Below are 23,320 nucleotides of genomic sequence, written 5' to 3'. Positions count from 1 at the left end.
AATCTGTATTTGGGTCAAGAAGTAACAGTTAGAACTGGACATGGAACAACAGACTGGTTCAAAATTATGAAAGGAGTATGACAAGGGTGTATATTATCACCCTGCTTATTTAACTTATATGCAGAGTGCATCATGCAAAATGCCAGACTGCATAAATCACAAGCTGGAATCAAGATTTCTGGGAGAAATATCAACAATCTCAGAAATGCAGATGATACCACTCTAATGATAGAAAGTGAAGAGGAGCTAAAGAGCCTTTTGATGAGGGTGAAAGAAGAGAGTGAAAAAGCTGGCTTGAAACTCAACATTTAAAAGATCATGGATCTGGTCCCATCACTTCATGGCCAATAGAGAAAAGGGGGAAAAGTGACAGAGACAGACTTTGTTTTCTTGGGCTCCAAAATCACTTCTCACAGTGACTGCAGCCATGAAATTAAAAGGCTCTTGCTTCTTAGAAGGAAAACCCTGACAAACCTAGACAGGGTATTATAAAGCAGAGATATCACTTTGCTGACAAAAGTCCATATAGTCAAAGTTATGGTTTTTCCAGTAGTCATGTACAGATGTGAGAGTTGGACCATAAAGAAGGCTGAGCCCTGAAGAATTGATGCTTTTGAATTGTGGAACTGTGGAAGACTCTCAGACTCTTGAGTCTGTTGGATAGCAAGGATATCAAATCAGTCAATCCTAAAGAAAATCAACCCTGAATATTCATTGGAAGGACTGATGCTGAAGCTGAAGCAGCAGTGCTTTGGCCACTTGAGGCTAAGAGCCAACTCACTGGAAAAGACCTTGATGCTAGGAAAGATTGAAGGCAAAAGGAGAAGACGGTGGCAGAGGATGAGATGGTTAGATAGCATCACTGACTCAGTGGACATGAATTTGAGCAAACTCCTGGGGATGGTGAAGGACAGGGAGGCCTGGTGTGCTACAGTCCATGGGGTCGCAAAGAGTTGGACATGGCTTAGCAACTGAACAATAACAGAAATCTTTTTCACCACACCACACACGCTGACTGGCTATGGTAGGCACATACTAAATAATTGTTATATGATTAAAAAGTACACTCCAACTTGAAGCACATTGGTAGGGGTGTTAAAACAAGATCATGGAAATAATGCTGTTTTATTCTGTGTTATTAAAATCATATCTAAAGTATATTAACAAATGAGAGTCAGTCCAAAGCACGTCCTCCTCAATGGAGAACTCTAGAAATGGGGCTTCTGTCAGGAATAGTTGAAGGAATGGGAAATTTAACCTGAAAAAAAGACTAAAGGGAGATATGAAAACCATCTCCAGGTATTTAAAGGACGGTGATGTAGATGAGGAATCTGGCTTGTTGTTCTTCAGGAGTAGCATTATGATGGGGAGATTTTAAGCTTTGGGGCATTTGTGTCTATATCTGTCTTATAGTAGAATGGTTTGCAAAGATTTGGGTGTTATTGGACTGAAACTTACGATGAGCAAGAATTTGGATTTCTTATAACCTTACTTTTTAACTTTTCTGTTGATTAGGGATTCTTATTTCCATTAGGCGTACATCAGGGCAATGGCTAAGGTTACAACATAGGTGTGTTTTTATTTTTTTAGAATGGCTACACTCCTTTACATATTGCTGCCAAGAAGAATCAAATGCAGATAGCTTCCACACTCCTGAGCTACGGAGCAGAGACGAACATCGTGACAAAGCAAGGGGTCACTCCACTCCATCTGGCCTCGCAGGAGGGACACACAGATATGGTCACCTTGCTTCTGGATAAGGGAGCCAATATCCACATGGCAACCAAGGTATTCCAGTTTGGCCTCTTGCTTTCGCGAAGAGTCTTTTGAGTGAACATAAATAGAAACCAATCTAAGACAATTTGAAACAAAAAGGGGGGCGTGTATTGGAGACAAACAGGGATATCTTATAGAATTCAAGGGAAGCAAAGGAGTCAAGCCTTATGAGGGGCTGGAAAATCAGAAGGAAGTGAGGGGCAAGGCTCACAGACTCTGCCTGGAGGGCTGTCTGGTTGTGTCCTGACTTTTCCGGCAAGTTGGTATCCTTTTCCTCTCTCTGTGTGCCTGCTCCCTTTGCTTCTCTATGTCTGTGACCAGAGAGGCTATCCTATCGCTCCCAAGAGTTAGTATCACCACAGTTCAAGCAGCTGTCCAGATTGCTATAGAACCTGCTGGTCCTACTTCCAGATTCCAGAGAGAGAGGAGACTTGGCTGTTTCATCTTGGGCCCAATCCAAACACTTGCTTCTAAGCTGTCGTTCTGTGCCTGCAACCCAAGTCATTCTCAACGGGGCTGAGCATCAGAGGCACCTGTTGATCAGTAGCAGGGAACTCAGTAAACTAATGATTTCTGCTTAGCTTGGGTGGTTATGGTGGTGGTCAGAGAATCAGTGTTTTTAATAAAGCTTCTCTCCAGAGAATAGCCTTTGTGGACAAGTGTATTAACTATAATAGAGCAAGTCAGGGACATATTGGAAAAAGATATTAAAATTTTTGCAAGTACATGCCAGTCTTTCTCCATATATATCCATAACCCTGTCTATTTATGTATCTTATCTTTTTTTTTTTTTACACTTCTTTGTACTCCATTGGAACCAGCTGCTGAGAAACAAAAAAATTGGAGCTTGTTTATAAGTTAGTCATCATTTATATCTTCTGATGCTTTTTTTTTAACACATGGTGTGGGTTTAGTGAAAGTTAAGTTTCTTAGGATTTCCCACAAATAAACAAATAAGATATTTTCCACATTTCACTGTTGAGTTAATTATTACTTTTGGAGACTCAATTGTAAGTTGGTCTTAATAACATTTGTAAATAGGTTATGTAGCTTATGTCCTTTAGAAAGAGCTGTGAAAAAGACAGAGTGTCTTGACAGCCTCCAGAGTCCTATTCTGTGCCTTAATCCCTCAGAAGTATTCCAGTACATTCCTTGCCCTTATGCATTTCTCTCTTCTCTATCAAAAGGCCTCAGAGATCCTTTTTTAAAGTATGGTGAGATGAATTATAGGCTTAACCCTCCAAAAGATATTTGCATTTTTAACAAGAATGAACATGAAGATGCTTTACGGTGAAATTCAATGTGTCAGTCAGACAATCCTTAAAGTCTGGGGCATGGGTTTCCTTGTGATTGTTAAAATCATGGGACTCAAGGGGTCTTTTAGCTCACTGGGGACAGTCTCATCATGAAACCAGTGGTAGAATATTTCATTTTACATCAGTACACAAATGAGTCATATGTTTATTGACCATTAAAAACAAATCTTCATTTGAGAATAAACACAAGAAATCCATAAACGAATCATGCAAACTTTTGAGTAGAATTGATATTTCGTGAAACTGATCACACTGTGCTTCTGATGGTGTAATTTTTAATTCATAAAAATCGCACACATCTATCTAGAATCAGTTTGCTGTGTCCTCCCTGATGGTATTCTTCTAAACATATTACTTCTTTTGAGACAATTTTAGCAGTCAACAAATACTTAATGAGTATTTTTGAATATTTTCTCCACTCAGCAATGGAGAAGAATATTCCATTTGAATTACAAAGTATTTATGTTATCTGTATAATGTGATTTCAATACTGGGTGATTTCCTAAAGATCAACGATGATGTATTTGTTACTGGAGTAAAACTTTAGTAAATATGTTAAGATATATCTAAATAACAATATGATATCGAAAAATATAACTTTGCTTTTTGGTTGGTGTTATTTATTTTATAAATTATAATAATAAATTTATATGAAATAAATACAGGAAAATGCAACTGTGAAGGTATCTTAGATAATAAGCGAAGCTAATAATAAATTTTCCATTGCTCTTTCAAACTACATACATATATTCTTTTTCTATTTAAGACCAACTAAAATCAGGGACTTCCCTGGCGGTCTGGTGGTTAAGAATCCATGCTTTCACTAAAGGGCACATGGGTTCAATCCCTGGTTTGAGAATTAAGATCTCTCATGCCACTCAGTGTGGCCAAAAAGAAAGAAAGGTCAACCAAAATCAACTACTATGCTCTAAGTGGCTATTTCTCAGTAAGAACTATAATACAGAAATAGATATTTCATTCCTTACCCAATCACCCATCTAATAATAAAACCAATTGTAGAGTCTACCAGTGCATCTTAGGAAATAGATTACTTTTTTTTGAAAAGAATTCTTTCAACATCTTCTGTTTTCTTAATTTATTAGGAAGGTATACATAATTTGATGTACCTTTACCATAATAAACTGTAGAAGATTTATACACTGGTTGTTAGTTTGCCATCTTATATTGTAAAAAATCCATTCTGCAAATAATGTAGCAGTCAGCACATACATTTGGAATGCCATTAAAGATGCCTTTGAGACATCTGATGATTACTTCATTTAATGATCACTTCAGTAACATTTTTAAAAGACTGATTATTTATTTCTAAGGGGAAATAATTTTATGTTTGCTATTTTAATATAGAGAATAACAGTATGAAGAAAAATCTGCTTTGTCCTAATATTCATAATGTTTGTACTTTGGGACTATATACTATTTGTTTAGAAATGATAACATTGTAATGCAGAAGGGTGTATCTTCCATCTCATTCTTACGGTTTGTGAAACTCAAAGCTGAGCTCAGTCAGAACTCTACGAATTAAAAGGCCTCAGACTTAAACATAAAGACTTAAACTTTCTCTAGTTGGAGAATCTTTTTCTGTTTTTTTTTACTCTGTAGCTATTACTTCGATTTTTTAAAGGTCAGAGAACGTGTCACTTTATAGAAGTAACACCATGGCTAGAGAGCATGAATTTTGAAGAACGTGGTTTAGATTTCTCAACCCAAGCAGCCTGCAGGAGAGCCGGCCTGCAGGCCATAGTTGAGACACTTTGATTGGATATGAGCTCGGGGAGTGAGAGTGCCAACTGAGAGGACAAGTAGGATAGCGCAGTATGGAGAGGCAAGATGCACCGGGAGAGGATAAATACGCTAGGTGTTTGAACGATACAGCAGGAGATGAACATATTTTATGAATATCCTGTTGCTGCTGCTGCTGCTGCTAAGTCGCTTCAGTCGTGTCCGACTCTGTGCGACCCCATAGACGGCAGCCCACCGGGCTCCCCCGTCCCTGGGATTCTCCAGGTGAATATCCTGGTAGCTGGAATGTAAGTTCTAAAAGGGCAGCAGCTTTTGTTCACTGATGTATTCAAGTGTCTAGGACACTTCCTGGCATATGAGAGGTACTCAAAAAACACGTTTTAAACATACAAGTGATTTAGGTTTTAAAGATACCCTTTAAATTTCAGTTTTGCTTGATGGGAGATACTTACATATGTAGTGAGGCTGTCATTGACAATAAATCACTTTTCCCTCCGTTCTCTATTCTTTTATTAATTCTTAACTGTACTTTATCTGCATGCCTAATTACTTAAAGTAATTACTTGATGTACCTATGCCAGGAAATTTACATATAACTGGCCAAATATATGGCGTGATATATGAGTGATCGGGTCACTATTTATCACTTAGGTAAATCCCTAAAATAGTATCCTGTCTTTGGGTGCTGGAGAAATTTATTCTGAACTCATTTCCTGTAACTCTGGATGTTTTTTACATTGATGTGATGTTTTACTGATGAAAATATACATTATTGCTGCAGTTATAAAGTAGAAGTAGTAATTGGTTGATCAGTTATTCAAGTGAATAAATAGATTCAGCAGGAGAATCAGAACGGGTTTGAAATGAATGTTGTTTGGAAGCTTATTAGCTGGGTTATTTTAAAATCTCACATCGTAATATAAGTACCCAATACAGAAAATGTAATTTGAGGGCAGTGTTGATTAACTTAGAGAGCATGTCTTGATGGAAAGTTATATTCACTTGGAGGGTTTGTTTTAGATATCAAAAGATGCAGTTTCTAGGGAGCGGTTCTGAATTTTCCAGGATTTTTTGCACGACGTGCTATTATAGATGCTACTGTGTATTTTCTTCTTCAAATGTAACCCCCTTGTTTCATTCTCTCCATAGAGTGGACTCACATCTTTACACCTTGCCGCCCAGGAAGATAAAGTGAATGTCGCCGATGTTCTCACCAAGCACGGGGCTGACCAGGATGCTCACACAAAGGTAAAGCCAGTCACTGTTGATGTCGGGACAGGTCCTATCCTGGATGATTCCCAGTGGCCCACATTCATGTCACCCCAAGTCCAAGTCCCCGCCCCTTCAGACGGCCATTCTGATTTAATTGTGGCTCTCTCTGCTCACAGATATGTAACGGTGCTCCATTTTTGCTGGAATCAAGTCAAATGGATAGCAAAAGATACCAAAAGATTCCAACTTTGCAGGCTTAAGTTTACCCTCTCCCCTTCATCACATCGGAGAAGGCAATGGCACCCCAGTCCAGTACTCTTGCCTGGAAAATCCCATGGGTGGAGGAGCCTGGTGGGCTGCAGGCTAAGAGTCTGACATGACTGAGCACCTTCACTTTCATGCATTGGAGAAGGAAATGGCAACCCACTCCAGTGTTCTTGCCTGGAGAATCCCAGGGATGGGGGAGCCTGGTGGGCTGCCATCTATGGGGTCGCAAAGTCAGACACGACTGAAGTGACTTAGCAGCAGCAGCAGCCTCATCACATCTGTTAGGCAAAATGAGTTGCTTTCTTCTTTCTGTGCCTGCTTGCCTCCATGTCCTTGCTTTCTAAACAGCTTTTCTCTCTCTGTCATTAAATTCTCCGAGCTCACCTTATTCCCATAGGTGAGCAAACACAAAATTTTCTGTGTTCTGTGCGTCTCCTCTGGATCCTATTAGACTCAGTCTCTCTTCCTTGCTTTCAGATCCTATTATCTGTGTCTCTCTCTTAGCTCTTTGTCAGGTTAAGTTGCCCAGTGACGGATCTGCTGTGCTGCGTTAAGTTCCTATGCTCTGAGGTCTGCTCTATGTCTGTATCCACAGGATGCATATATCATCTGCTAATAATATCTGTACAAGCAAACAGAATTTCTACCAATCCTCCCAGAACTGAAGTTCTCCCTAATCCCTCTCCCCTTCAGTGTTAACCACTGGAGTAGTAACTTACTTATTATTCTTTATAGCTTGGTTACACTCCTTTAATTGTGGCCTGTCACTATGGAAACGTGAAAATGGTCAACTTCCTTCTGAAGCAGGGAGCAAATGTCAACGCAAAAACCAAGGTAAAATGCTTGCGCTCATTTCTGTTTTCTGTGAACCATTGGTTCAGCCACAGGGACACTTCACCAGCTCACCATAGTTACATATTTTCCTCTTAGTGCTTCTAGTGATTTTGAATAAGCCATGTAGCTTTGTGCAATTGTTTGAGACTTTTCTTTGTAATAACCTTTGACAGCCATGTAGGTCAGCTTCAGAACTACTTCTGTTAGGAAGTTCAAGTAGCTGACATTGATTTAACAATTCACGGCAGGATGCAATAGATGCCGGCAAGAACATCTTGATGTTCAGGCCGATTTCCTTTACCTTGTTTCAGAGCCTTGACCCCCCTTCCCCCAGCCCTCCTCCCATAGTGAGAAAATACAATTAGGCCGCCTGGACTGCCTGCCTTTCATTTTAATGAACTCTTGTCACATTTGGAATACCACGTGGTTGTGCTCAGTGAGGCAGTAATAGGTAAGCCTGGGTTGGGAGTTTTCAAGGATAATATAGAGCTGAGTATGTTTCCTGGGGTAATCTGAAGGGGTCTATCCTGCAAAGCATGATGGGAACATAACACCACACTTCAGTACATTCAGGTTATTTCAAGGGAAGAGAAATGGGTAAAATAACTGTTGGTACTATGCATAGTGTAAGCTACGAGCTCCGATTTTTTTTTAGCCCAAAAATGTATGTAATTGCATCATTTATATATCACAAATCCCCAATTTTCAGCTATGTGAGTAGGCTCAAGTAAATTACTGTGAGCACATTCAGGATTTTTCAAAGTCATCATTCAAGGTGATACTAATTAGAAACATACACAAATTTCAGAAGTTAGCTTTTTCATATCCTCTTTGAAGCATAAACAAAAGCATGTCTATACATAAGCATATTTGTAAGTGAATTAAAGTTATTTTAAAATTATACTATTAACATTTGAGATACAAAACTTCTAATCTGGCTCAGGCAACAATGGTGACTGCCTAGTTTCTGAGCAGTTCTTGAGTTCTCATGAAACTGTACTTGGAGACTTATTTAAAAGCTCCAATATGAGGTCTCCCTCAGGCATTAATGTGTAATACCATTTTGGCTGAGTCAGTTCACGTACCAGTACTACAGAAAAGACTTGGAATCCAGGTATTCTCTTGTAAGGCCTAATGCAGCAATGCAAAGAGATTTTGGCAGAACTTGAAAATATTTACTATATTTTTATCTTAGGTGTTTGACTGTTGAAATAGTTATAATATTGAGGAGCCAAACATGTGGTCTAGATAGCATCATTTGTCTCCCTTGGGTTTGATCTGCATTCAAATGGACATTTAGAGAAAAATCTCAGTTTAACTTTTAAGGTTTTTAAAAAGTGAACTATGTAGATTTTACTTGCAGTTGGAATTCTCTTTTCATATCTCTTCAGAGGAGTGGATTGATCCATACCCCAAAGGACAGTCTTTTAATACACTTCAGAATGTTTTCACATAGAATGACACTTTTGGAGAAGAAATTTAGTTTTCTTCCTCACATCTCATATGTAACCATAGTTACTACAAATTGTTTTGATGCTATGAAAATATGTGTATTTCCTTTACTCTTCAAACGTTCATCACTTGGTATAAAAATTTGGAAAAGTTTGTAAAACTTTGGTGTAGTATTTATAAACGCAATGGAAAGGGAAAAAAAAATTAAGAAATATTACTTATTTTATGCTCCTGAAATATCCATGGATTGCCTGATTTGAGAGCAGAGTGCCTGCAACAGCTATGTTTTCAGAGTCCCTGAAGTTGATTTTTATTTCCAGGTTTCCTGGAGTCATCTCATTACAGGGATACATAGCAGACAAGGCTGAGCTGATGACATTGCAGTCTGAGAGATCCTCAGACAGACTCTCACACATACGGTACATCCCCATGGATGGAAAGGCCCAAGTGAAAGCATAGACGGAGTCATGTGACACCCTGTGCATTGCTTTTTCAAAAGTCTTTAAGTCAAGTAAATTTTAAAGCTCTAGTTGGCTTTATTAAATGAGTCATGAATCGGTGGCATCCATCTAGCAAGTAGGGAGGAGTTCCCAAGGAAGACAGAAAGGGAAGGGTTTCTAAATGCAGAACAAGGAAGTCGTAAAGAAAAAAAAAAAAAGTAACCTATGTATGGCAGACAGAAGGGGTCTCAGTGGCAGATTACCTCATCTTCCTTGTATGCAGGGGGCCCACGTGGTGGATTATCTCCTTGGTGCAGACCAGAAAATTCCTGACTGACAATTAAGTTGACATTTCTGGGGAGGTTGAAGCTGCTATTAGGTTAGGTGTTAAGCCCCAGTGTGGTGGGGTTGCCTGGCATAAGTGACTCTATTTGGGGCCTGTAGTGTTCTTTTTAGCAGCATAGAGATAGTCACTTCATGTAGACAGGAGAAGCAAATGTGCCTGTGGGTCATGAAGAGGGAGTGGCACTAGAAATAGGGGATGTATACTCTTAACACGTTTAAGGTATGAATGGGCTGCCCAGAGCTTAGAGCCCAGGACTCAGGGCTGAGGCAGGTGGACAATAAAAAAGTAATCTGATGGTCGTTGTCTTCATGATCTGCTACCTAGGATCGGAACCTAGAATAATTGTGAACAAATGACTTAGCCCCGTTATTTTCACTTTCATCATCTCTGAAATAGGGAGACAGTTCTTCATTCACTCATTTGTTCATGGATTCATTTATAAGACACCTACTATGTACCAAGCACCCTCATTTTCAGAATGGTAGTAAAGATTAAGAGAATAAAGATAAGATCCAATATCTGGCATAAAATGGGTCCTTAGGACACGACAGCTATTACTGTTTCACTGTGCCTCCAAGGATTCCAGTGCAATTTGCTTGCATTGATGTGCATATGCGACCAATCCAGAGAAGGCAATGGCACCCCACTCCAGTACTCTTGCCTGGAGAATCCCAGGGACGAGGGAGCCTGCTGGGCTGTCGTCTGTGGGGTCGCGCAGGATCGGACACGACTGAAGCGACTTAGCAGCAGCAGCAGCATGCAACCAATCTGTACCATCCCTAGCACTCCTAGAGTTCTGAGCAAGATTGGCTTCTCACTAACCTCAGCTACAATTTTTCACAAATCACAGTTGCAGAACTTTGATCTAAGTGAAAGTTCAGACCAGAATGTTTAAAAGAACCTACTTTTAAAGGAGTTTTTATTTGAAACTGGGCCACTCAGCTTCCAATGAAATCTTCTGTTCAGTGTGTACATCTTTGACTGAAGATTTTCTGAAAGGAATAGAAGGTTTTGATGTACTGTCACTGGTTTAGAATTGCTAAAACTAGCCCAGAGGTTAGTGACGCAGGAAGTCGCAGTGAACAAACTGGTTTGTATGATCCTCCTAGGTTTCAGTTAAACAGTTGAGGCTTCCATTTTTCCTAGGGAAGGAATCGCTTTGATAACACTCTTCCTCATTATAAATCTCCTCGCTCAGCATATCCATTGTGAATGCTAATTAGAATGCTAATTGGTGAAAATATAATATCAGTTACCATTTGGAGTCTGTCGATCTTGCTAATTTCAGAAGCCAGCCTCTTTGTTTAGCGGACCATAAGGTGTGAGGGAGTTTCGCTGCTGAGAAAATGGGTTGCTGGTGATATCTTGCTGCAGAGAAACAGGCCTCCGCGCCGACTCGGGTGTAAATAAGACTACGAAATTCAAAAAGAAGGCTAACTAGTTTCCCTCCTTCTCCCGCACACCGCTGCTGGGTCCGCCGCCGCCGCCGCCTGCAGAACGGCTACACGCCTTTGCACCAGGCCGCTCAGCAAGGCCACACGCACATCGTCAACGTCCTGCTGCAGCGCGGGGCCGAGCCCAACGCCGCCACCGCGGTAAGGGGGCGCCGGCTGCCCCTCACCACGCTGCCCCTCTTTCCCTTTGATTAACTCAGAATCCCCCTTCCCGGGAGCCGCTTGGCCGAGCTGAGTCCCCCAGCCCCCTACATCCTTCTTAAACCTCCGCACTCGGGGGGGGGGGGGAAAGCCCGGGATTTCCAGAAATCAGCATGTGATTTCTGAGAGCGCTGGTCCCGGGAGAGAGTGCAGAGGCCTGACTCAGTTTTCCCTCCCGGGAGGGGGCCCTCGGCTCGGGCTGCGGAAGCAGGCTCGGCTTCCAGCTGGCTCTCGGCTGGGAGCGGAGTCCACCCCTCCCGCCCGATCTTCTTAAGGGAGTACGCCTTTTGAGGCCGCTGGCTCCGACTGAGCTCTTTGGGATGTGGAGCCATTGAAATGTAAACTAAGCGGTGCAATTAAACCAACCGAGATCCCCAGTGGCCTGGCCTGGGGCCTCAGTTGCTTGCTAGTGTTCTTTTGCTGCACGGAGAACTTCTGCACAGCTGTAGCTAAATATGTTGCCGCGTTCCCTGTGGTAACATCTTACCTGCTGCAGATGGCCTGCCTGCTGATGAGGGCTGAGTGTACTTGATTCTTGTTCTTCGGAGGCCTCCTTCTGGATTCAAAGGTGACTCTCCTAAGCACAGTACAGAATTCGGAGCGCTTCCTTGACAACCTCAGGGTTAAAGCAATCGAGTGCTTCTTATTAGAGCAGGCAGATGCAGCTTGTTGTGTTACCATGGTGACCTGGGCTATAGTTTGAAGAAGTTACAAAGAAGATTCAGATGTAATGGTAAAAACTAGTGATTTTCCTAAGCTGTGCCTTGTTTTGGAAGAAAATGCTGGCTCATGTGGAGCCGCGGGTGAGCTCATTGGCTCACCCCGCCATCCCTCCACTCCGCTCTCACTTCCCTTTCTCTCTCTTTCGCTCGCTCTTCAGAATGGCAACACTGCCTTGGCGATTGCTAAGCGTCTGGGCTACATCTCCGTGGTGGACACCCTGAAGGTTGTAACGGAGGAGGTCACCACCACCACCACGGTAAGTAAAAGGAACCCATCGACTTTGGCTCCGTTGTTGTGGTTTTTAAGCCACAGGCATTTTCATTTACAAAATGTTTTGAGTGTTTGAACTTCTTTGTGTGAACAGGTTGTAGAGACTTTGGGTGAATATATTGTAAAGAGCCTGTGTACCTTGAAGTATGCAGATGTAAACGCATTTGCACAGCTCATAGGGATTTCAGCTTCCTTTTGTCAACGTAAATCCATATAAAATGTGAGAATGCAACTTTATACCACTTAGCCCTTTTTCTGTGACTCACTTCTTTTTCTCTGGCTCTTCTGCCCTGTTGCTGGGGTTGGGTGTGACACGCACTGCTGGCAAAGTGGTAGGACACTCCACTTTTCATCTCAGCCTGAAGGTCACTCCAGATGCTGGGAAGACCTTGACCCCTTCTTAGCTCAGGACTAGCTCAGATGCATTCGCAGTGAGAACAGTTCATCCTGATTTTCTTCCTATTTCTGAGTATTATTTTTTATTCAAAAAGAAAATTGAGTGTGCTTAGGAGAGAAACCGTGTCTGCATCTTGACAGAGTGTATATTTAATTTTTTTTTCATTATATGGAATACAAGTGCTGATTCTTTAGGCCAGTGATCATCACTGGCCTTTGCCAGAGAAACTCTGGAATAGTGAAGACCGTGATGCAATTGTTCCTAATGCTCTTGTGCTATTCAGTTGGAGCAGAGCTTAAAGGAGGCCTCCTGAGAGGGAGACTCACAGCTAACAGTGCTCTTTGCTTTTCTTTATTAACTTTCCTCTTTGAGCGAGAACAACAGCTCTATAATTTCTATTCCTAAAGTAGAAAAGTAGAGTGACAGCAGATCACTAGCTGTTCCTTAGAGATGAGATGAGATCCAATGAGATCATGAATCAACAAGTAAAAAATTCTGAATGAGGTTCTAATACATGCTCCAAGCTAGGAGCGATGCATATAGTTTTAGAACTCTTGCTTCTTTTGATAGATGTGAAGAAGAAGAAGAGAATTTTGTTCTTCAGGCTGGCAGCAAGTCCCTGCTGACAGACCTTGAAGCAGTTTGACATGAAGTTTTAAGTAGAGTGGAAGGATGATGTATTAATGAACTGCAAGACACAGACTGATTCTAGATAAGAAAATGGCACTGCTTGTTTCCCCAAGCGAAATCTTTGGCCAGTACGCGACAATATTTTTAAAGATTTAAAGCATAGCATTCATAAATTATATAGGAGAAAAACAAGTCTTGTCACCATCTAGCGCTGTCCTGAGTCACTGTATATGAATGGATCGTAATGGCTTTTTCTTACTGTATGGTTTCTTATACCAGGAGAATCTTCACATTAGGGACCTTTACGTATGTCTTTATTTGGAACCTTTGAAACAGTGTGCACATCACAGATAAGTGGAACTTTAGGTGGCAAGATTGGCTAAACATTTGTGCTAGTCTCTCAACTTTATAACCTCTTCTTTCTAGGAGTCATGTATATGCGTTTTTATCAAATGGCCACTAGATGGCCTCTTTTTGCTCTCGTGACCTGCTTTCCTTTCATTTAGTCTTTATTGGATATAAAAGGTGTGTTGGATTCCGTGCTGGGTGCTGGAGTCATCAGTGATAAAAACATTATTCCTCCCGACCAATAACTTACAGTGTAGGGGGAGTGGAAAATGAGATTGTAAGTTTTGAAAGAAAATCTTCTTTAATATTACCAAAACTATAAAATTTACATGTTTCAAAAAGATCTCAGGCTCATAAATATTACTTAGAGTGATACTTTAACCATTCAGAGCTATGTTTTAAAAGAGGAGCAATTGCTTTTAAATTCTATGGCCACACAAGTTCTCAGATACCTTGTCACAAATCAGACATCGGTCATATCTCCACATGTAGCTCTAGGGGGATGTGAAAACTCCTCAAAGCTCCTCTGTGAGCTTTTTTTCTTGTGTCTATTATTCTTTACGCTGCCTCGCTAAGCATTGCTCCAATAAAAACCACCGTACTTAGCAATCAAATTTCTGTGTGAAAAGCCAGCAAATAAATATAAGACATAATAAAATGTTTTAGATTGTAACCGCTTTCAGTACGCAAAATGAGAACTCATCGCCCACGTTAACCACACGAGTACCCCCTTTCTCTAAATGGGTAGTTTTACCGGTTACATGCTTTGCTACTGTCCTGTCTTTCTTTTCTGCTTCTCTTAGCATTGGATTCTTGGAATTATGAGTTTCATTGTTTTATGAGATGGAATTTGGGTCTAAGGATTGAAAATACAAACCTATTCCTCCTGTGATGTAGGTCTTACGACTTTATACTCTTTTTCAGAAGGGATTTTCATTCTTTCTTTTTCCACATAATGATGATATTTAAAGCTATGACAATTATTTAGTAAGTTACAAATATGCCAAACATTGAGGGTAGATCTAGGATTCAGATTTAGGTTGTCAGATTACAAAATCCATATTCTTAATCTTTCTGATATAATTGACCTTGGCTTTACTAAAAGTAGTTTAATAGGAATTTTCAACTTTTAAAAACTTACATAAATAATACCCTTTATTGATTTTCATGGAAGGATCATATTCAGTATCATTTTCTAAAGTCTATAGAGTCACTAAAAATTATTTGGAACTACTCACTGGTGGTAGGCAAATAGCATGAAGCAATTTAATAATATGTAAAATGAACCAAATTAAATTTAATATTATTACCATTTGAATGTATTAGCTGAGCTACAGCCACACACCTAACATACAAACCTCACATCATTCACTTAGTACAATGTGCCATTTGAACAGCCATGTGAGCTCTTTGCCATCAGAGAAAGTCTCCTTAGCTATTCCTCCTTCCAGAGTTCTTTACCCCAAAGTATGAATAAAGTCATTGTGTAGAGAGGAGAGTGAGGTAGCAGTTTGTAAAGGAAAAGTCATTGCTTCAGAAATTTGTGAGACATTTTGGGATTGCAGTTTGTTTCCTTAACCTTTGCTTTTCTAGCTTCATAAGACGCAGCAGGGAATATGAGACAGTTGAGCATTCTCCAGGGATTACAATTATTGTCTGTTTGCCGGAATGGACATCAAAGTGGGAGGGACACATTTCTGGCCACAGAAGCCAACAAGCTCAATCTCCTAATGCACTTTGGAAGAACTGTGAGATATGACTCATCCTTTTGTTATTGATCGTGCGTGCTAAGTCGCTTCAATCCTGTCCAACTCTGTGCGACCCTATGGACTGTAACTCGCCAGGCTCCTCTGTCCATGGGATTCTTCAAGCAAAAACACTTGAGTGGGTTGCCATGTCCTTCTCCAGGGGATCTTCGACCCAGGAATCAAACCTGGGTCTCCTGAATTGCAGGCAGATTCTTTGCCATCTGAGCCGCTAGGGAGCAGTGGCTCAGATGATTGATCAGCAATCATCAGTTATTTGCACAGTGTTAAAGTGTTGTGTTTTGTGTTGCATATGATCATTGATATGTAGGGCATACATACTGAATAACCTAAAATAAAAATGAGTGAAAAATAATAAAAGTAATAAATAAATAAAGATGTCATCTTAAAGAGATAGTCTGTGTACAGAGCTTTTTAAAACTTTTGACTCAGAACACTGAGTCACACACTCAGAACACTTTGATTCAGAACCTTCTGCAAAAGGTTCTGAATGCAGAACCTTTTTAAACTTTTGACATATTTTTTCCCAATGTGCTATAATTGTCTCAACCACATATGAGTAGCAGTTATTTTTGGCAATTCACCTTCATTGAGACTTTCCAACCTTTAATAGAAAAATATTACTTACATAGTACTTAAATCATATACAGAAGTTATGTTAACATGTACAGTTGGTATAAAGGTTGAGCTTGCAGTACTGATGGGAGACTGTGGCCGCTGGAAGGCGGTACACTAGCTAGGGTGGCCCCGAATGCTGTGACTTGCAGAGTATGTGATACTAAGGGAATGGTTGGCCAGGGGACCATATGGAGGGCGGTGAAGCACGCTTTTTCTTTCACATGAAACAAACCAGGCGTTATCCCCCATTTATAAAAATAACATGTTAAGGACTCATGTTTTATTTTCTGCATTATTATGTAAGTTAAGTCTGCCGGGTATCAAATACTTGTTTTGCCACAATATATGATTTAACTACTTCCTATTAAACTTACACTTTGTGCACTACTCATTTTAATTTTAAAGTTGTTTCTAGTCTTGACCATAGAATCTGAGATTCTATAGCAGAAGAAGATGCCTATGATCATTTAATTATATCCTTGTTTTCTGTGGACTATTCAGATGGAGTTGCCCAAAACTATATTTATGTTTGGCTAATCAAGTTTTCAAAGGACAGTTCATTTAAAGGGATGGGTTTTTTTTTTTTTCATTTCTTTTATCATTAGTCATGAGTACAAGACTTATTATCCATTTAACAAATATTCACTGATGATTTTTTAAAGGTCAGACACTATGTCATGTAAAAATGCGTCCTATATTTACTGCTTTGTAAATAGAAGGCATTTTTAACATCTACCAAAAAATATCCATGACTAATATGATCAGTGTGTTACTTTTTCTGTTGCCGCATATATTTGCTGATAGTAACTTTAATAGCATGCAGTAACCAAACTAATGCAAAGCTAGTTCCGCTGTCACGAGTTCAAAGAAAATACAGTCACATTATCAGCATCTGAAACAGAAACTGAGAATGTTGGGCAATGTAAGTTACCTATTTAAAGTATATTTCTATCAGTTTTTAAGTTGAGATGCATCCTCTTGTGGAACTATTTCCAGTGAAGGACAATTACTCTAGAACGTTCCTGCAAAAACTGACTTTCTAGTGTAGTTTAATACAGCAGATATCCCTTAACTTTTTAAATCATTTAATTTACACTTAGACTTATTTTTAAAGTTTCCCCAGCAGTCATAATTTAATAGGATCTCATTATCTCTATCCTATATATAAAATGCAAAAAAAAAAAAAAAGTCATTTTCCTGCAATCTATGCACTTTCTTAATACAGGAAAAGGGTAACAGGTTGCAAATTGAGTTGCACAATAGACCCACCCGAAGAACATTTTTTAAACACCTGTAATTGGTTCCTCTCTTAAACGATACAGATTTAATTGACTGTGTTGAGACCCAAGCAATAATATGTTTTAAACTTCTCTAATAATTATAATACGCAGCTAGAGTTGAGAACCATTGATATAGAACTTAGATTATCATCTTTTTGTGTTCAATTCATAAATTAATCTTATAACCAAACGGTGTATTTTTAAAATTTGTTCATTCATCAAATACTTATTTACCCCCTGTTAGTCTCCATAATTTTGGATAGGTGCTTTTGTCATTTCTACAGTGTTTACTTTGTTTTCAGTGAATAAGACATTATGGAACTATCTGAACATCAGAAGCAACATTCTGGAAAGCTGAGCTTCCTACGAGAGTCTTCAGTGTGCCCTCCTCTGGATAACATAAGGCTTTCTCCATTTCTTCCTTTACTTTTCTTCCCCAGAGGAAATCTGCGTAGTCATTACGTGGATTTTAAATGTATTTGCATAATTTTATGTCATCGATTTGTTCCTCTGTGTGTTTGAGAAGCCCCTACTATGTTTCTGGTTCTGTGGAAACCATCTCTTTAATGACTCACACTCAGGTAGGAGGCGGCTAAGGCATGCACAGGTGTGTGTGGCGTGGCCCCCATGATGTTGTAGGAGTGAGTAGTAGCAGATAAACACAGCTAAACAAATACATGCATTGGGGAGGGTCAAGGAGTGTTTCTCCAAGGAAGTTACATCTTACATGAGCCAGGAAAAGAAAAAAAGAACATTTCTTGTAAAGAAAAGGTTATGGGAGGAAAATGGAGGCGTAAGAGAACGTGGCTGCCAACACGGATGCAGGGTTGGGGGAGCGATGTGGTCTCCCTGCCTCTGGCTACATCACCAGGCATTATCGAAGCCAGTTCATCTGACTCCCTGACAACCTAGGCAGTTCATCCAAGTGAAACTTAACAGTCAGCCATGCCCCGTCCCGCATCCATGGATTTAGCCAACCTCGGATCATATAGTAATGTAGTAAGTACTTTTGGAAAATAGCCTATGTAAGTGGACCCATGCAGTTCAAACCTGAATTATTTAGGGATCAACTATATTCAGTTTTTTTCTGAAGAAAATGGGAAGCTGCTGAAAAGTTGTTCAGTATCATGTTATAATTTAATCAGTCCCTCTTACTACAAAGAAATTATACCTGTATATTGGCCTTCCCTGGTGGCTCAGACGGTAAAGAATCTACCTGCAATGCCAGAGACCTGGGTTCGATCCCTAGATTGGGAAGATCCCCTAGAGGAGGTCATAGCAACCCACACCAGTGTTCTTGCCTGGAGAATTCCATAGACAGAGGAGTCTGGTGGGCTACAGTCCTTGGGGTCGCAAAGAGTCAGACATCACTAAGAGATGAAGCACAGCACACATACAAATATATTTTCAAATTAATCAACTGAATTTCCCTATAAATATGAAGTTCTTTAATGCTTTTGGAAAGAAACGAGCTGGTAATGGGATACTAAAGACAAACAAGTCTGGAATATCTATGCAGCAAAGTTTAAAAACCTTGACAACCTATTGACTGTATTTTGGTGTCTTTAGTTGAAGATTATACTCTTTATTCTGAGAGATTAGTCTTTGAACGTTCTCATGGCTATGCCAATTGATGTACTTAATACACTTTCAATACAGAAACAAGAGACAGGGATACAGAAAAAAGAGATTGAGCCATCTCTAAGTGATATTTAAAGTTGTGGGATTTGACGTTTTATCTTTAGTTTTTAATCACCTTGGTATCCCTGGTGTCTCAACAGTGCCTATCATGGAATAGGCACTCAAAATGTTTCTTGAGTGCCTGAATGACTAAAAAGTTCAGAGGACCTTTGTTTTTAAGACTAACTTAATATCAAATTATGATAAGTTATGCTAGCTAATATTTATTGAATACTATTATATTCTAAACTCTGTTCTTAGAGCTCTTCTATATATTGTTTCATCTAATCTTCATAACAGTTTTAGGAAGTAGTATTATTATTCCCATTTTATAAATGAGGGAATTAAGGCATGGAAAAAATAGAGGCTTTGCTAAGGCCTCATAGCTGATGAGTGATGAAGTTAGAATCTGAACTTAGGCAGCCAGACTCCAGAGCGTGATCTCGTAACCCTACCTGGTACGTCAGGGCTGGAAGGCAGAGAATTTGGCAGCTCTGGGGTGCTACTGTGGAAGGTGGCTAAGTAGCAAGCCAGAATTGTAGCCCAGTGAAAGTCTGCAAGGATGGTTGGCCATCCACTGTTGATCTTGGTCCAGAACACATGCATCATATTTTCTGCCCAAGCCTGTCACATTGCTTACAACTTCTAACCAATGGTTTTGTTTGTAATAGATTGCCTGTGTTCACTGCTTCTTTTTAAAGATTGTCTAGAGACATAACTTAGTCCATTTTAGGGAAGCCCTGAAAACATGAATCTGTTTCCTCCACATGGCTCTAATGCTATTGCTAAAGAATGTGTTTTGCAAATGGGAACTCAAAATAATGAACTTTCTCTTAACAACTTCACTGGAATAAATGGTCGTTTATCTTCAGAAAGAACAAAGGAACTTCCGTAAAGGAGAGTAAGAGAGTAAGTTTCCAGAATGTCCACGTGGAGGAGACGGCGTGCTCAGGGCCTGATCACTTGCTGATGCTACTGACTGTGTTCTCCTCTAGGATTCTTCTAATCCTTTGTCTTAAGTTGAACATTAATGATTTTTGTCTTTCCAGACTATCACTGAAAAACACAAGCTAAATGTTCCTGAGACCATGACTGAGGTTCTTGATGTTTCTGATGAAGAAGGTAAGACTTTTATTCAATCTCCTATGAAATCTGTCACGATCTTACATGAAGGAAATCATCTCTTTTTTTCAGGGACGAAGCTGGTACAGTGGGTGTAGGTGACAACATCTTAGCGCTTAAAGTCACTTTTTCACCTTCGTTTCAGTACATTTACTTTTTCAGTTTGAGGGGAGGGAGGATTCTGTTAATGTATTTTCAACTGGTGTTATCTTTAATGACTAAATAACAGGACTGGGAAAAGGGAAAGCAACTGGAAACTGACCATCTGTTAAAATGTCTACCTGATAACACAGTTGTTGTTAGTATGGTTTAACTGTGCTAAAATATGTTCTTTATTAAAATGCCTGAAAGCAAAAGAACTTAAAGCATGTTTTATCGAGGGTACATTGAGAAATTTCTGCTTTCTGATTGGTTCAATCACACAGAATCTACTTTAAATCCAGAGGAAAATAGCCTTAGAGAAGGTTAAGAATAGCATAGAAATTAAACCTGAGATTTGATTCTTTAAGTCAGAAAATGTGCCTGCTATAGTTTAAAAGTTGATAAAAATTATCTGAGCCAGTGGATTTCAAAGTTCTGAGAAGCTCTGTGAGGAGCGCTAGGGACTCTCTGGGGTGGGTAAGAGGTATTATGCTTGAGGTCCAGCCAGCAGGTTTGCACTACTGTACTTCACCAGAGTAGTTGACTTTTCTTGAACAAAAAGAAAAATCTAAAAAGTTTGTGAATGAATAAAGTGAATAACCAAGTTTCAGTAGTACAGCTATTGGTCAGGCGTACATGTCTGAAAAACGTGTGTACATATGTATGCACGTAGCAAGTGTATATGTTTGAAAAACTGTTGCCATACTGGCCCTAGTAGTAGGCCCCATGCTAACTGCTTTTATGGAGAAATATTAAAGATATTTCTTTAGGTTCTTCAAGATAAAATCATAAGGCCAGACTTTCCATTGAGATGCCCTCGTTGGAAACCAGTTCATTAATTCACTTATCAGTGACAGACATTGAGTTGTCTCAACTTTTGTAAGGACTTATGATAAGAACAAACAAATGTTGGGTCAGATTGAAAGATGTTGCCAAAAATAATGGTTCCGGGTATTTATTATGATGATTCTGTCTTCCATCCTAATACTTGCCAATTTTCTGCATTCGTATTTGCACACTCTATTTTGCTTTGTGTGATCATCTTTCTTATCTTCACTTACATGTTGAACAGCTTTAAAACAGTTTGGTGACCACTTTATTGATGGGGAAGTCCTTAGTGATTCAGGTACCTTTCGAGGAAATTGTTGGAGTGAAAGCCTGTCTTTGCTTTAAATTTTTCTTAACTGGCTAGAAGCAACTTGCTTAATATTTACATCTGGGTGCCTAATACTCATCTGTTTTTGTTTTTGTTTTATATAGCACGTGTAATATGAGTGGAATTGTTTCCATGTGTACTTGAGTGTGTGGATTGTATTAATTTGGAAGTTTAATGCCTTGAATTGCTTATACTATAATACTAATGATTTGAAACTATTATTGAGACCTATTAACTAATTACACTATCTAATGACACTATAGAAATATTTTTAGAAACTGATATTTCTTCTTAGAATACAAATTTAGAGAAAAATTAATTTTTGGCAAGTTGACATTGAATTAGCATGAACATATTAACTTCATTAGACTGCTTGAATATGTAGTCATACCATTCTTGGATAAAGATTTATTTTAGATGTAGTTAAAAATATATTTGGTTAGTAATTATAATCTAATTTTTTTAATTACCTAGAAATAAAGTAATCTTTAAAAATTTAGGGGAGACTTTGGCACATAGGGAAAAATGAATAATATAAAATATCCTTTCTATCAAGAAGACTCCAAAATACATGTGGTACCACTTTAAGGAAACCTATTACATGAAAATCTAAATTTATAAATGAGATAAATTAGGTAGTGATTATTAAATTTAAAAATAGTTCCTTATTTCTAAAATACTTGATAAAGAATTCCAATGGCTAATGCTTCCAAAGTATTTACTGAGGGTTTAGAAATTTCATTTGTATGAAACAACCTCTTGAACCTATGCATTGCATAACATAAGATCTAGTTATAGCATCTTATATACTTTTGCTAAAACTTTTAAAGTTATTAGTGATAAGAACTCTGAAGGAATATTGGTGAATGATCACGAATATCTTTCACGGTGAGAGAGGAAGCTTCCTGTGGCTTCCTGCGTGCCAAGTCGCTTCAGTCGTGTCTGACTCTTTGTGACCCCGTAGACTGCATCCCACCAGGCTCCTCTGTCCAGGAAATTCTCCAGGCAAGAATGCTGGAGTGGGTTGCCATTCCCTTCTCCAGGGGATCCTCCCGACCCAGGAATCAAACCTGAGTCTCCTGCGTCTCTTACATTGCAGGCAGATTCTTCACCACTAGCGCCACCAGGGAGCATTTTTCCCTACTAAGAAATTCAAGTCGAATAATTTTCTCGTGTAGAATATAGCTAAGTATTGTGAAGTAACATTTTAGTACAATTAGTATAAAAGAGTTTGACTAGTTGACATTGGCGATCCTTTAATTTTTTGTGAGTTTCAAATGTTTTCTTGGAACCTGCCATCATTTATATGGGCGAAGTACAGCTGCATGTGTTTGGACAGTATTAGCTAATCCCTGTTTTCTTTACAACTCTACTGTTTTAATAATAGTCTGTGTATCAATAGTTAGAAGAGTATTCAAGCCAAGTATAGATGTCCTAGCAGGCCAACTTGCTATAGTGAAATCAGAATTTTCCGTTCATGAATCCAGTCTGCAGATGGTGAAAGTTATGTTACTGTGTGTAAGCGCTATGACTGGTACTGAGGCAGAATCAAAGATGAACATATATGGAGATGCAGTGGATAAATTCATGAAGCGCGGCTGAAGGCACTGTGCCATCCGCTTTTTGTGTGTGCCTGGGAACATCACGAGCAGGACCCAGCATGGTCTCGTGGACTTGCTGAGAGACGAATAGGAGGGTGGCGCAGGTTTTAGGGCGTGAAAAGGAACAGGACGGAAGGTCCTGCGATAGGAAAGTACAGAGGGGGACACAGGGTGGATCTAGCCATTCAGTGTGGCTGACGGGTTAAGACATGCGGATTTCGCTGTGGAAAGCAGGTATCTGAGGGAGAAGAAAGCAGTAAACATCACAGCGCTCGGAGCGTTATCCCATCCCCAAAGCACCCATATGAGATCAACTGTGGATTTCCCCGCATTTTATTTTCAGGTGAGAAAGACTCACCTAAGGGTGAGGAGACTGAGGCTTAAACATATTCAATAGTTTGTTCCGTGACACAGAGCTACTAAGTGGTAGATGTGGAATCTAAACCCACTTGGAAAGCTGCTAATAGCTCAGTCAGGATGTAAAATAAGTCAGATGGCAGAGAAGTGGGAATTCCATCTAAGAATATTC

At 39.5% G+C, this 23,320-nt stretch overlaps 1 protein-coding gene across 32 annotated transcripts in view; it reads left to right on the top strand.

The window, feature by feature from the left end:
• The window catches only part of ANK2 (ankyrin 2), a 699,882-nt gene that overhangs the window by 599,045 nt on the left and 77,517 nt on the right, over window positions 1–23,320 (top strand). For 20 of the 32 annotated variants that reach the window (XM_069593470.1, XM_069593457.1, XM_069593476.1 and 17 more), the window contains 6 exons: window positions 1,591–1,788; window positions 6,003–6,101; window positions 7,068–7,166; window positions 10,901–10,999; window positions 11,940–12,038; window positions 19,821–19,893. In XM_069593470.1, coding sequence (XP_069449571.1) covers window positions 1,591–1,788; window positions 6,003–6,101; window positions 7,068–7,166; window positions 10,901–10,999; window positions 11,940–12,038; window positions 19,821–19,893 — 667 coding nt within the window. Of the gene's footprint in view, window positions 1–1,590; window positions 1,789–6,002; window positions 6,102–7,067; window positions 7,167–10,900; window positions 11,000–11,939; window positions 12,039–19,820; window positions 19,894–21,106; window positions 21,161–23,320 lie in introns of all 32 variants that reach the window. The other 12 variants (XM_069593465.1, XM_069593447.1, XM_069593452.1 and 9 more) reach the window with 1 other exon arrangement.

The sequence above is a fragment of the Ovis canadensis genome, chromosome 6, assembly GCF_042477335.2.
Source record: "Ovis canadensis isolate MfBH-ARS-UI-01 breed Bighorn chromosome 6, ARS-UI_OviCan_v2, whole genome shotgun sequence".
NCBI lineage: Eukaryota > Metazoa > Chordata > Mammalia > Artiodactyla > Bovidae > Ovis > Ovis canadensis.
The sequence above is the reverse complement of the archived record's forward strand: the minus strand, read 5'-3'. Positions and strand labels throughout refer to the sequence as shown.